Source organism: Macaca mulatta, chromosome 13 (assembly GCF_049350105.2).
Source record: "Macaca mulatta isolate MMU2019108-1 chromosome 13, T2T-MMU8v2.0, whole genome shotgun sequence".
In the NCBI taxonomy this organism is placed as follows: Eukaryota; Metazoa; Chordata; class Mammalia; order Primates; family Cercopithecidae; genus Macaca; species Macaca mulatta.
In genome coordinates this window covers 86,093,477-86,108,984 of record NC_133418.1, presented here as the reverse complement: position 1 = coordinate 86,108,984, position 15,508 = coordinate 86,093,477, and the positions used below count along the sequence as shown (strand labels likewise).

General features: G+C 39.9%; 1 protein-coding gene across 2 annotated transcripts in view; it reads right to left on the bottom strand.

The window, feature by feature from the left end:
* Positions 1-15,508, bottom strand: part of DHX57 (DExH-box helicase 57) — a 76,882-nt gene that overhangs the window by 38,343 nt on the left and 23,031 nt on the right. For both annotated transcript variants that reach the window (XM_015112156.3, XM_015112155.3), the window contains exons 10-13: positions 11,744-11,877; positions 10,495-10,549; positions 6,847-7,052; positions 1,219-1,335 (exon numbers count right to left, since the gene is read on the bottom strand). In XM_015112156.3, the coding sequence (XP_014967642.1) occupies positions 1,219-1,335; positions 6,847-7,052; positions 10,495-10,549; positions 11,744-11,877 (512 nt within the window). The remainder of the gene's footprint in view (positions 1-1,218; positions 1,336-6,846; positions 7,053-10,494; positions 10,550-11,743; positions 11,878-15,508) is intronic.

Genomic DNA, 15,508 nt, shown 5'->3' with positions numbered 1-15,508 from the left:
GGTGCACACCTGCAGTCCCAGCTACTCGGGAAGCTAAGGCCGGAGGACTGCTTGAACCCGGGAGGAAGAGGTTACAGTGGGCCACCATCATGCCACTGCGCTCCAGCCTGGGCAACAGAGTGAGACCCTGTCTCAAGAAAAAACAAAAACAAACAAACAAAAACCAAAAGAGAATGCAGTATGTAATACGTATAACATACAAAACGTGGTGTGTGGTTTTTTTCTGGTTTTTTTTTGAGACAGGGTCTTTCTCTGTTGCCTAAGCTGGAGTGCAGTGGTGCAACCATGGCTCACGGCAGCCTCCACCTCTCAGGCTCAGGCAATCCTCCCACTCCAACCCCTTGCTGGGACTACAGGCATGTGCCACCATGCCTGATTAATTTTTGCATTTTTTTGTAGAGATGGGGTTTTCCAGGCTGATCTCAAACTCCTGGGCTCAAATGATTCACCTGCCTTGGCCTCTCAAAGTGCTGGGATTACAAGTGTGAGCCATCACACCTGGCCTGTATTATTATAATTATAATCTCACCAGTATTAGGGGTAGTATCTACTGGGCCTTAACTATACTGTGCTAAGTGCCTTACCTATGGTTTCTTTTAATCCCCAGAATAGTTCTACATAACAGGATTTATTACTGTCTTCATTTCACAACAAGGAAATTGAAGCATAGAAAAGATAAGGACTAGGCTGGGCATGGTGGCTCACGCCTGTAATCCCAGCACTTTGGGAGGCCGAGGTAGGCAGATCACCTGAGATCGGGAGTTTGAGACCAGCCTGGCCAACATGGAGAAACCCTGTCTCTACTAAAAAATACAAAATTAGCCAGGTGTGGTGGCACATGCCTGTAATCCCAGGTACTCAGGAGGCTGAGGCAGGAGAATCGCTTGAACCTGGGAGGCGGAGATTGCGGTGAGCTGAGATCATGCCATTGCACCCCAGCCTGGGCAAAGAGAGCGAAACTCCATCTCAAAAAAACAAAAAAACCAACCAACCAAACAAACAAAAAGATAAGGACTTTATTCAAGGTTATAAGATTCCTGAATAGCAGAGCTGGGAAGTTTACCAGACTGCAAAGCCTGTGCTCTTAACCCCACTGCCTTGTAGCCTGTGTGCAAAGAGTTTGCATGTAATTCAAACAATCATAAGTAGACTCCCATTTAGCCAAGGACTGAGTGTTTCATTTGTGGATCATTCAGGCCTGAATAAAGAAGCAGTTACCTGGAGGGTAGGAGTGCTTTCCGTCCACAATCCACTCTAATAAGGCCTCTATTAATTCAAGATTCACCTTTTCAAAATCCATGATGGACATTGTTTTGATGACTGACTTGCTAACCCCTGAAAGAAAGGTAAAAATGAGAAGGATATTTATACCTTGTTGATGTATTTTATTGTATATTTATACCACATACAATTTGCCTGTGAATTAGGTGAGTGTTGGTTTGATTTAATAGCATAGATGTTAACATTTAATGTACTGAAATGAACTTTTTTCTTTATTTATTTAGAGACAGGGTCTTGCTCTGTCACCCAGGCTGGAATGCAGTGGTGTGATCACAGTTCACAGCAGCCTCAACCTCCCAGGTTCAAGTGATCCTCCCATCTCAGCCTCCTGAGTAGCTGGGACTGCAGGCATGCACCACCATGCCTGGTTAATTTTATTTTATTTTTTGTAGACACGGGGTCTTACTGTGTTGCCCAGGCTGGTCTTGAACTCCTGGGGTAAGGCAATCCTCCTGCCTCAGCCTCCCGAAGTTCTGGGATTACAGCCACCACACCCAGCCCACTTTTTTCATTTAGTTTCCCAGAAAATCTAGCCTCATCAGAAATAAGTTTTGCTTGAACAATGACCTAAAGAGCAGGTTCCTGCCCCTGTTAGAAAGACCCAGACAGGCCAGTTTTTACTCTCCTTGTTCCTTCCCCTCTTTTACCCTTCAAATATTTATTGAAAGCTTGCGTTCTGGAAACAAAATTCAAAGTCAAATACATTTTAGAAACTTCTAGATTCAATCAAATCATGAACGAGATATGCTGTTAGTCCAGGTAACACTAACCTATGGCAATCAATGGACAGAGACCACAACTTTCACCAGCATTTTTATAACAGTGACTCGCTGAACCTTTAGGTTCCTTTGAGAAAATGATAAGTGATGGATTTTCCCTGAAAAATAAATGTGATTGTAATGTCTTCAATAACACCTGTGGAGTCTATTCATAGACCCTCACAATCTCCCCAGTCACAATCTCCTAATCTATCCGTGACCTGGTAAATGATATAGTTCTGTAGGATGTACTACAAGCCTCAGTTCTTTTATTTTATTATTTTATTTTATTTTTGAGACAGAGTCTTGCTCTGTCACCCAGGCTGGAGTGCAGTGGCGTGATCCTGGCTCACTGCAACCTCCGCCTCCTGGTTTCAAGCGATTCTCCTGCCTCAGCCTCCTCAGTAGCTGGGATTACAGGCGCGTACCACCACGGCCAGCTAATTTTTGTGTTTTTAGTAGAGATGGGGTTTCACCATGTTGGTCAGGTTGGTCTCGAACTCCTAACCTTGTGATCCACCAGCCTCAGCCTCCCAAACTGCTGGGACACAGGCGTGAACCACCGCGCCTGGCCGCCTCAGCTCTTTTAAAAGCAATAGTATATTGTTGGGGTGACTAACTCTTCAAAGACTGCTGTCCTTTCTTAGGCCCTCCTAATGACCTATCGCCCTAACTACAGTTTAATTGGAACAAAATAACTATAGTTGGTACCAAGGAAGGGAAACTTTCTTTTTTTTTTTTTTTTTTGAGACGGAGTCTCGCTCTGTCGCCCAAGCTGGAGTGCAGTGGCGCTATCCTGGCTCACTGCAAGCTCCGCCTCCCGGGTTCACGCCATTCTCCTGCCTCAGCCTCCCGAGTAGCTGGAACTACAGGCGCCCACAACCGCGCCCGGCTAATTTTTTGTATTTTTAGTAGAGACGGGGTTTCACCGTGGTCTCGATCTCCTGACCTTGTGATCCGCCCGCCTCGGCCTCCCAAAGTGCTGGGATTACAGGCGTGAGCCACCGCGCCCGGCCGGGAAACTTTCTATATGAGAAGTTTGAAGAGGGACAAAAGCAGTTTCGGCTGGGTGTGGTAGCTCATGCCTGTAATCCCAGCACTTTGGGAGGCTGAGATGGGTGGATCACCTGAGGTCAGGAGTTCGAGACAAGCCTGACCAATAGGGGGAATCCCTGTCTCTACTAAAAATACACACACACACACACACACAAAATTAGCCGGGCATGGTGGTGGTGGTGGGCGCCTATAATCCCAGCTACTTGGGAGGCTGAGATGGGCGGATCACCTGAGGTCAGGAGTTCGAGACGAGCCTGACCAATATGGGGAATCCCTGTCTCTACTAAAAATACAAAAAAAAAAAAAAAAAAAAAATTAGCCGGGCATGGTGGTGGTGGTGGGCACCTGTAATCCCAGCTACTTGGGAGGCTGAGGCAGGAGACTTGCTTGAACCCAGGAGGTGGAGGTTGCAGTGAGCCGAGATCACGCCACTGCACTCTAGCCAGGCAACAGAGCAAGACTCCATCTCAAAAAAAAAAAAAAAAAAAGAAAGAAAAAAGCAGTTTTGAAACAATGTTGTTCTAGTGGAGTGAATGCCATGTTGGTCAAAAATGAAAAAAAGGAAGAAACAGGCTGCACAAAAAAGGGTGTGGTTGGGTGAGCAAGGTGGAGCAGGAATCACTTTTCTTTGCCAAGATTCCAAAAAGCCAGACTTTTCAAAAAGAAGAAAGGATCAGCTAATTGAAAAAAGAAAATTGAACATAGTTTTGTTTTCTTAAATTATTATTATTGACACAGGGTCTCACTCTTTTGCTCAGGATGGAATACAGTGGCATGATCATGGCTTACTGCAGCCTTGGCCCTTGGGGTTCAAATGATCTCTCACCTCAGCCTCCTGAGTAGCAGGGACTATAGGTGCATACCACCACACCAGCTAATTTAAAAAAATTTTTAAGAGACAAGGCAGCACCATGTTGCCTAGGCTGGTCTTGAACTCCTGGGCTCAAGCAATCTTCTGGCCTCAGCCTCTCAAAGTGTTGGGATTATAGGCATGAGCCACTGTGCCCAGCCAAATCAATAATATATTTTAAATGACCAATTATTAATTTTTTCAAAGAAAAACTAGAACATGCCTTAAAAATTGAGCTAGGAAACATTATTTAATTTGCTGAAAGGTGAAAGAGAACATTGAGATCAACCAGTTCAAGGCTTTTTTTTTTTCTTTTTGAGATGGAGTCTTGCTCTGTTGCCCAGGCTGGAGTGCAGTGGTGTAATCTTGGCTCACTGTAGTCCCCGCCTCCTGGGTTCAAGAGATTCTCATTCCTCAACCTCCCAAACAGGCGTGCGCCACCACGCCTGGCTAATTTTTGTAAGGACTTTAAAACAAAAACAAAAACAAAAACAGAACCAGAAGCTCAGAAAAGCTAAGCAATCAGCCCTGTACCATACAGAAGCTGGTGGCAGAGTCATGTTTCCTGACCTCAAGTCCTCCATTCTCCTTCCTTAAAAAGGAGGTCCCAAAGGTACTTTCTGAACTTTCGTAACCTTTGTGCTTAAAATTAGAAAGTCATGGATTAGATTCAGTGATAATTTTAAAAGAAAACTCCAAAATTTTGAAAGAGATGCCAAAGGGATTTTCTTTTTTTTGAGACAGGGTCTCACTCTGTTGGGACTGGAGTGCACTGGTGCGATCATAGCTCACTGCAACCTTGAATCCCGTTGCTCAAGCAATCCTCCCCCTCAGCCTCCTGAGTAGCTGGACTACAGGTGCCAACCACCATGCTCAGCTAATTTTAAAAAACATTTGTAGTAGAGACAAGGTCTCAATATATTGCCCAGGCTGGTCTTGAACTGCTGGGCTCATGTGATCCTCCTGCCTCAGCCTCCCAAAGTGTTGGGATTACAGGCGTGAGCCACCGTGCCCAACCTCAAAGGAATTTTCTTGTTCCATAATTTAATGGAATAAGGGAATGGGAATTATCAGTTGGTATGATGTATAAAAAGAACACAAATTTTTGAGTTAGACATATTTTAATTAGAATCACAGATCTGTACTTACTAGCTGGGCACTATCCTTGTGGGTTTGTATTATACTCCTCTAAATGACTCCACTTTATAGATAAGGAAACTGAGGCACAGAGATGATAAAGAACTTGCTCAAGATCATTAGCTGGTTTTATGAGAGCCTTGGAGTTGAACCCAGGTCTATAAAATACAAGTCCATTCTCTTAGCTTTACATCTCTCAATACTGGGAAGATGAAATAAAATGTTAGGGAGCTATGCTTATCTTCCTAAACAACAGAACAATGGCTAATATCTTAATTCCTTGGTGATTACCATTCCACATTCAGGATTGGGAACTGTCTTTGGTAGATGGAGAAAAAGGAAAATTCATTTGCCTCTTATCCTATAGAAGCAGTAATGGGTTGGAAGCTCTTACTCATGAATGATAAACACCCCTTTTTGGGAAGAACTAAGAGGAACAGGGGTGACAGTCTAGGGAAAAAGGAGAAAGAAGGGCAGCTGAGATCTGCTTCTAGTCTAGGCTTCAAGGAAGAAAGCAAAAGTAGTAATCCTGGGGTTTCTATGGGCTCAGTTTAGCTTATATGGATATAAGACCACACAGGAACAAAGAGTAGAGTCTGGCATGGGAGGAGGAAGTACCTACCAACATACATAAAAAGCTCAGCACAGGGTAGGCCTCAAAAGATGTTATTTTAAAAGCCCATGAATAATGCTAAAACTAGTGGGATATTAAAGGATTTTAAAATCATGTCAAATATTGCTTTATAAGTGACTTATTAACTACAAAAGAAATAGTAATTATCCAGGGGAGAAACCTAGCAAACATCACTTTACCAAGTGAACAAGTTAACATTGCCAATAATGGGACAAACCAACACCACAGGGCCCATGTGCCTTTTGATATGATGCATTGAGAAATCAAGATCGTTTTTGTGATGCTCCAGCCAAAAATGTATAACCTAAATTTAATCATGGGGAAATACTAAACCCAAATGAATAGACATTCTACAAAATAATCTTTAAAAATATCAAGGTCACTAAAAGACAAAGGATGAGGAGCTGTTCTAGATCAAAGGAGACTAAGAACACATGACTGAATGTAATATATGATCCATGATAGGATCCGGAATCAGGAAAATATAGCAAAAATAAACATTATTGAGATGATTGTTCAAATCTGAGTATGGACTGTGAATTATATAATTGTATCAGTGTTAAACGTCCTCATTTTGATCACTGTACTGTGGTTATGTAAGAGAATGTCCTTGTTCTTAGAAAAATCATACTAAAGTATTCAGGGTAAAGGAGCGTCATATCTGCGACTTACTCTCAGGAGATTCAGGAAAAAAAAAAAAAATACATGCATCCAGAGCAAATGATAAAGCAAAAAATGAAGCAAAACATTAACAACTAATGAATTGGGGTAAAGGATATATAAGAGTTCATTGTTTAGTCTTGCAAACTTTTCTGTAAATTTGAAATCACATCAAAATAAAAAGCTACAAAATATACAAGAATATAACTTACATTTTACTACCTCACAATTTTTCTCTAATGAGTACATATTTCTTTTATAATTAGAAAAAAAACCCATTGGCAAATAGAGTAACAATTATATTCTAAATATGTATCTGAGCTATTTTTCTAGGTTTAAGGTTTCTCCGATGAATTAAAGGCAATGTAACTATGAAACAAGAATCATATTTTTATTCTTCCACATCTTGGTAAGAAAGAATACTAGAAATCTTTGGCATAGTTATAATATTCCCCCAGGAGGCATGTTACCTTTATAACGGGCCAGGAGCTGCTTAAAATCTAACTGTTGATCTGGCACTGCATCTTTGACAGAATCCTGATCCTGGAGGTGAAGGGAGAGCCTCAGGTCTTCTTCCACTTCTTCAAATGCAGTTCTGTTCCGCCTTGCTTTAAGCTTTTCTTTTGAAATCTGTTTCATGGACCGCATATATGGGCTCCCATCCTGTAATATATACCTGAGAAAGACAAAGGAATGTGGTTGTGTGTATGTGGTTCTGTTGGTGAGGAGGGAAAGAATTCACCTATTTCACGTGCTCATTCAGCAAAATGTCACTGTTTCTGCCCAGTTCATGTGCCATTCTTCCACCAGTCCAGGATTCTGGCTGTACCCTATTTCTGGTTGGGAACACACTGCAACGCTTTTACGTCTGTCTTGGAAACCAGCTAAGACTTTGGAGAAAAGCTCTATCCAGGAATAATGCCATAGACATTCAGAAAACACATCTGAGTTACAGCCTCAGTAACACCCCTCTTCATTTTTAATTCTTCTTTGGCAATCTTATTGATCCTCTTGTTTCTATGATAATTCCCAGGCAGCTGATTCCCTTTTGTTGCAATCAAATTTGGACTCAAGTTTCTAGCTGTTGGCTGAATATCAACCTAAGACGGTCCTTAAAACATTTCAAAACTCTTACAACTGGATAGTTTAATATTTGTTAGTGACAACACTATTAGACATCATGGCAAAGCAGAAAAATGAATAGATTTGAAAACAAAAGCTCTGGATTTGAGTTCTAGGTCTGCCACTAAACCAACCTGCTATGAGACTTCCAGCAAGTCAATTTCAAAGGGCTTTACTTTCTCATCTTTTGGGAAATTGGCATAGATAACTGCCTCGAATTTTTTTTCCTGGAGCCTTAAATGTTGCTTAAAGCCCCAAGGAAAGGTAAGGGAATGGGAGCAAAATAACTGTGGGCTATTCTTTCAGCTCGATCATTCCTGTTTTATGTTTCATTTCTTGATGATTTCCTATAAGATTTCATTTGCATAAAGTGTATTGTAGCTTTTTTAAAAAAAAGATTTAAAAACCTATGATTCTATAACGCTGACTTCCTCCAACCCCTTCTCTCCATTAAATGCCATATACTCTTTTCACATTCACCATTTGTTTGTTTATTGAACATTTACTGAATGTCTTTTTTGGACAAGGGACTCTGGCAATGGTGGTGGTATGGTATAGAAAAATAAATATACTTTCAAGGAGCTTACAAACTAGTGAGAACAGAACAAAACAACTCACTGTACTGTAAGACAGACAGAAATAAATGTCATTAGAGGCACAAGAAAAGTACTCTGTGACTTCCAATAAAGAAGTGATTAATTTTTAATAGCAGAAATAGGAAATTTCATGGAGGTGCATTCAAGTTGGGTGTTAAAGAATAACTAGAGAAGGAAGTGGGAAAAAGAAATACAGACAGTAATAGTATGGCATCTTTGAGAAATAACAAGTAGTCTGACAGTGCTAAAGTTTGTGTAGGTAGGAAAATAAAGAAGGAAAGGAAGTTAAATATTGGCTGGGGTCAGATGATATGGGCCTTGAGTGTCCACAAAGTGTGACTGATAGGGAACCAATGAAAGTTCTTAAGAATAGGAGGAATGTGACCAATTCTATGTTTAAAGATAATTCTGAGCCTGGGCAACATAGTGAGACCTTGTCTCCCTAAAAATAAAAAAATTAGCCAGGCATGGTGGCACACACCTGTAGTCCCAGCTACTTAGTATTCTGAGGTAACAGGATCACTTGGGCCCAGGAGACCAAGGCTGCAGTGGGCTATGATCGCACCACTGCACTCAGCCTGGGTGACAGAGTGAGGCTGTCTAAAAATATATATATGTACTCTGGAAGCAGTGAATTTGAAAAAGTAAAGACAGGTAAACTAGTTGAAAGATGATTTCCTCAGAAACTCATGTTCAATGGCAGTGGGATAGGGCCCAGAAAATAATAATTCTAATAAGCTCCCCAAGTATTCTTATTGCACATTAAAATTTGAGAGCCACTGGTTTTGGGTTTTTAGCTTGAGAATACAGTACCATTAAATGAATATGGAATTAGGAGGGGGGCTTATTAGAGAGGGAAGGAACAGAGAAGGAGAAAAATCCTGACTTGTATTTAAGCTGCCAGATATTAAGGGTGTTTCATTCTAGAGCTCAGAGGTCAGGAATGAAGATACTGATCTGGGAGTTCTCGGCACAGGGATGACAGCTGAAATCACACGAGTCTAAGGAAGCCAAGGGAGAGTTAATAGTGAGAAGAAAGAGTGCAAGGAAAATCTTGGGGAATCCTCAAGATCAAAGACTAAGAAGAGAAAGTAGGGCTTTCAAAGAAGAGAGATCTGTTTATATACAATGGAAGTTAACATTTTCTACCTAGTACTTACAATTGTTTATACAGATATCTTAACACTCAGGCTATACTGCAAACTCTATGCGAGAAGAATGATGATGATAATAATAATAGCTAACTTTTTTTTTTTTTTTTGAAACAGAGTTTTACTCTGCCACCCAGGTTGGGTGCAATGGCACGGTCTCAGCTCACTGCAACCTCTGCCTTCAGGTTCAAGCAATTCTCCTGCCTCAGTCTCCCAAGTAGCTGGCATTCCAGGCATGCACCATCACGCCCAGCAAATTTTTGTATTCTTAGTAGAGATGGGGTTTTACCATGTTGGCCAGGCTGGTCTTGAACTCCTGCCCTCAGGTGATCCACTTGCCTCGGCCTCCCAAAGTACTGGGTTCACAGGTGTGAGCTACCGTGCCCGGCCAATAACTGCTAACATTTGAGAGCATCCACTATGTGCCAAGCACAGTTCTAAGCACTTTGCAAGTATTAATTCATTAATTTTTTTATGCTCTCAGCAGAATCAGCAAGTGTTAATTCATTAAACTTAAAGTACAGAGAGATTAAGCTACTTGCTAAAGTTATGGTATGTAGAGGGGGCCAGGCATGGTGGCTCATGACCGTAATCCCAGCACTTTGGGAGGCAAGGCAGGAGGACTGCTGGAGGTCAGGAGTTTGAGACCAGCCTGGGAAACGTAATGAGACCTCTGTCTCTACAAAACCACTAAAAAAAATTAGGCATGGTGGTGTGTGTCTGTAGTCCAGCTACTCAGGAGGCTGAAGTAGGAGGACTGCTTGAGCCAGGTGTTTGAGGCTGCAGTGAGCTATGATTGTACCACTGCACAGCAGCCTGGGCAACAGAGTAAGACTCTATTTCAAGAGAAAAAAAAAAAAAAAGAAAAGAAAAAGTAAGTAGAGGGATTTAAATATTGGCCACCTGTTTACTGAAAGAGAGGGGAGAACAAAATGTTCAAACAGAAAAAATAGAAGAAAATCACTTCTTGGCTTTTTGGCTAAGATCAAGTGTAGAAAAATTAGAAAAACAGACTAACACATGTATTAGTATTCTGGTACATTGAAGGTCAAATATTATTCTGTTTTCAAAGTTTCAATGAATCTTTTTTTTTTTCTCTCAAGAGATGGGGGTCTCAATATGTTGCCCAAGCTGGTCTTGAACTGGCCTCAAAAGATCCTCCCACCTTGGCCTCCCAAAGTGCTGGAATTACAGGCATGAGCCACTGTGCCAGGTCCTTTCACTGAATCTTAATTAGTATCTTCCTTACCTTGTCACAGCAATTGCGTCTTCCAAAAAAAATTGATCAACAGGAAATGTACGACCTAGAAAAACAAGGAGATAAAATAGAAAAGCCTGAGAACACCCATTCAACCATCTTGAAATAGTTTATATATATAAAATTCTCTTAAAGCTTGTCATGCTAATGTTCTATCTGTTCTGTGGTCTTAAAAGTATCAAGAAGAAAAGTTCTTGGTAACAGAAATTGGAAAGGGTAGATTTCAGTCAGTAAACGGAAGACAGTGTATAGGTAGAGAAATGATCCTTTGCTAAGACTTTTTTTCTTTTACCTGTTATACCTTTTATACCCTCCCCCCCGCACTTCCACTACAGAGGACCTCTAAACATTCAACGACTGTATTCTAGATCAAACACAACATTTCTTCCCTAGATTTATTGCCAGCATTCTCTATAACTAAAATAAACTGCACTATTGTTTATCAGTCAGTGTTTGCAAAGTGTCTTTTTAGTATTTAATTGAAGAAGGATAAATCAAAGCTCAGGGTGATAAATTAATTCCACAATGAGACTGTGGAAGTGCCAAAAGAAAACACAGACTATCCAGCCTCACTTTCTGCCAGAGTGGACCAACATCCAGAAATTTAGCAGAATCCAGAAATGAACAGATACACTGTCACAGACACAAGTTCCCTCTTTATGACAGACTGCCACTATAAACTTTGATGTTAAACACAATGGAATGCTAGAAATAAGTAACTATGACTTTTTTAAAAAGTCCCCTAAAAAAAATTAAAATCTCCCAGCAATGGCCGGGCATGGTGGCTCACGCCTGTAACCCCAGCACTTTGGGAGGCCGAGGCGGACAGATCACGAGGTCAGATCAAGACCATCCTGGCAAACACAGTGAAACCCCATCTCTACTAAAAATACAAAAAATTAGCTGGGCGTAGTGGCGGGTGCCTGTAAACCCAGCTACCTGGGAGGCTGAGGCAGGAGAATGGTGTGAACCCAGGAGGCGGAGCTTGCCATGAGCTGAGATCGCGCCATTGCACTCCAGAACGAGACTTCGTCTCAAAAAGAAAGAAAAGAAAGGAAAAAAAAAATCTCCCAGCAAGATATGTTACCTCCTTATCAGCTGCATTATATGGTTATGATTTTATGTTATAAATAAATCACTTCTCTAGAAAGAGGTATACATATCTACTTATGTCTCAAACTTTAAAATAATTATATTTGCTTGTTAGAATGATACATATTTAATGATGCACTTTATTCACCTGGTATAGTAATAACCGGGCAGGAATTAAAATATTCTGAAAAAAGCTCAGCGTTTAGAGTTGCACTCATTAAAATAACTTGAAGACCTGGCCTCTGCGATACAATGTCCTTCAAAACTAGCAGCAAGAAGTCACTAGAGAAAATAAAAGAAACACCTGAGGATCAAACAAATTCAACACATGAAAATTAGTAACTTTTAGTATATTTTGAGCAAGAAATGTGTAAATCTCTGTGGGAAAAAACCCCGTAACATTCATAGAACAGTGTGTCATGTTCTTGGATGTGAAGCCTTACTATTATAGGTTGAATATCGTTTATGTGAAATGCTTGGAACCGGAAGTGTTTCAGATTTCAAATTTTCTCAGATTTTGGAATAGTTGCATATACATAGAGATATTTTGGGGATGGGGCCTAAATCTAAACATGAAATCCATTTATGTTTCATATATACATTATACACATAGCCTAAAGGTAACTGTATATAATATTTTGAATAATTTTGTCCGTGAAATAAAGTTGGTGTACATTGAACCATCAGAGAGCAAAGGTGTCAGGTGGGGAATTTGCCACTTGTAGTGTCATGTCAGCACTCAAAAAGTTTCAGATTTTGGACCATTTCAGATTTCAGATTTTTGGATTAGGGATGCTCAACCTGTATAAAGATATAAATTATTTCTCAAATAAACCAAGTCCAGGTAGTACTAATCAAAATCCCAACAGGATTTATCATCAAATTTTATAATTATTATTTATTTTTACTCTTAGCTGGTATAGGGTACAAATTTGATCATTCTACTACTTGATACCTACATGTACCACAAAGACGCATATACAAAGATTTTCATTATAGCATTGTTTGTAATAATAAAACAATAGAAACTACCCAAATGTCCATCAACTGAGAAATGATTAATTATAACAATATCATCCAGTCTATGAAATAACATGAAGCAGATACAAGGAATAAGGTAGAGCTCTAGATAATAACATGAAAAAACCTCTAAGACATATTTTTAGTAGGAAAAATCCCAAGTTGCCTGGAATAATACACATGGCAGAATACCACCACCCTAACTGGACTCTTGGCCCTTGCCCCCTTGCAATCTGTTCTCAATATAGCCAACCAATAATGCTCTTCGAATGTCAGTCTGATTGTGCTGACTGGCGCAGTGGCTCACACCTATAATCCTAGCAGTTTGGGAGGCTGAGGTGGGAGGAATGCTTGAGGCCAGGAGTTCAAGACCAACCTGGCCAATATAGCAAGACCCCATCTCTTAAAAAAGAAAAAGAAAAGAAAAATCGGATTGTGCCACTCTTATGCTCAGAATCCAATGACTTCTCATTAGAATCCTTACTAACAAGGCTCTATACGGCATGGTCTACACCCCATGCTCCCCATCTTTTTCTAGTGCTCTCCCGCTCATTCACTTAGCACCGGTCTACTGTTCTCCTTGCTGTCTTTGAGGCATGCACCTCGGGTCTTCTGTACATGATATTAATCTGCCTGGATTACTGGGCTTCTCCTAAACCTTCACACAGGTAGCTCCCTCACTTCCTTCAAGTCCTTACTCCAAAGATTTTTTTCAGTGAGGACTTCTTTGGCTACCTTATTTAAAATTTCAAATGCTCTCCTCCCTTACATTTCTATTGTCTTTTTTCTGCTTTATTTTTCCTTCTTAGCACTTACCATATTCTGTATTTTACTTATTTATCTTGCTTATTGATGAGCTCTCCCACTAGAATAGAAGTTCTACAAGGACAAGAATTTTATTCACTACTCCAGGATCTACAACAATGCCTGGGACATAGTAAGTACTCAGTGAATATCCATTGACTTACTAAATGAATATATCATCTGTGTAAGAAAAAAAGGTCAGAAAACAAAAGTCACTATTTCTAACAAAGTAAACGTCTATATCCATGCATAGAAGGACGTATTACCAGTTTACTTCTAAGAAAGGAACTGACAGTGGTCTGGGAGTATTAAGAGGGACTTACACTTTATCCATAATGTTTTTCTTTTCTTTTTTTTTTTTTTGAGACAAGGTTTCGCTTTGTCACCCAGGCTGGAGTGCAGTGGTGTTATCACTGCTCACTGCAGCCTTGAACTTCTGGGTTCAAGTGATCCTCCTGCCTCAATCTCCTGAGTAACTGGGGCTAATTTTTTTGTTTTTGTTTTTATAGTAGAGATGGTGTCTCCCTATATTGCCAAGGCTGGTCTCAAACTCCTGTGCTCAAGTGATCCTCTTGCCTTGGCTTCCCAAAATGCTGGGATTACTAAACATATAATCAGCAATCCCAGAATGGGAGGCCTGTAGGTGTGAGCCACTGTACCTGGCCTGTTTGAGTTTTTAATGAAAGCATATTCTTATACTACTTAGCTCTTTTTAAAGAGCTAATTTAATTACATTTATGACTATTTTTGTTTCTTTTTCAGGGAAAAGGGAAATAATCTAACAACAACAGGCAAATGGCTAAGTAATTTATGGTATATCCAGACTTCAGAATTTCCTTATGTAATTCTTAATTTTACAGATAATTCAGCTGGGCGTGGTGGCTCACACCTGAAATCCCAGCACTTTAGGAGGCCAAGGCGAGCGTATCACTTGAGCTCAGGAGTTCAAGACAAGCCTGGCCAACATGGTAAAACACTGACTCTACTAAAAAAATACAAAAATTAACCAGGCCTCGTGGCGTGCACCTCTAGTTCTGGCTACTTGGGAGGCTGAGGATGGAGGATCGCTTGAACCTGGGAGGTGGAGGCTGCAGTGAGTTGAGATTGCACCACTGCACTCCAGCCTGGATGACAGAGACTTCGTCTCAAAAAAAAAAAAAAAGAAAAAGATAATTTGTTAACTCATGCTGTCATTCTGTTAAATCAAAAGTAGCATGACAAAACTATATGATCCCAATAGTGTTTGTGGAAGTACATCTCACTACCATACCCCTCTTCTAACTCCCTGTATACTCCCTGAAGAAAAGAGACCAAAATTATAACATGTAACTAGCAATTTTATAGGGGACAGAGATTATTCTTTTACATTTTTTGATATTTACTGAATGCTTTAGAATGATCATGTTATCTCTGTGATTAGAAAATTTATCAAAATTTCAAACTAACACAACTGTCACCTTTCTATATTCAACTTTTAATCTTGTCAATATTTTCACTGATTTTTGTTTCTAGATTTTATTCGTTTTTGCTTTTTTCAATCAGAGTTAGCAAATATTCCCCTACTTTTCCTCGTAATTTGTATACCCTTTCCTGTAAACTGGTATTTGTAAATGCTTGAAGCACCCTTCTCCACTGTGTAATTAATCTTTATTCAGATGTGAACATCGTTTGAATTTTTAACTGTTCATATTCTACAGATCCTTAGGTTTTATAAAAATCTTTCTCCCCTCCAGCCCGGGCGACAGAGCGAGACTCCGTCTCAAAAAAAAAAAAAAAAAAAAAAAATCTTTCTCCTATTTTAGCCAGGAACCAAATCCAGTGCTATGTTCTCATTTCTTTAAGTCTGTGGAGGTACAAATGTTATAGAATCTAAAGCTATTCTTCATATTCAAAATTATACTGGATATAATTTTCCCTAAAAGTTTAAACTTATCTTTATAACTCAATCATTTAAATACCATTAGTCTGAGAGAATGTTTTATTTGGTTTCCTCTTCCAAGTTGTTCAGTGATTTTGTTAAAAAAATTTCTTCTTTCAGATGTTCATTTCCAACAGCTGCAAAATGACATTATTTACCATTAATTCTTTT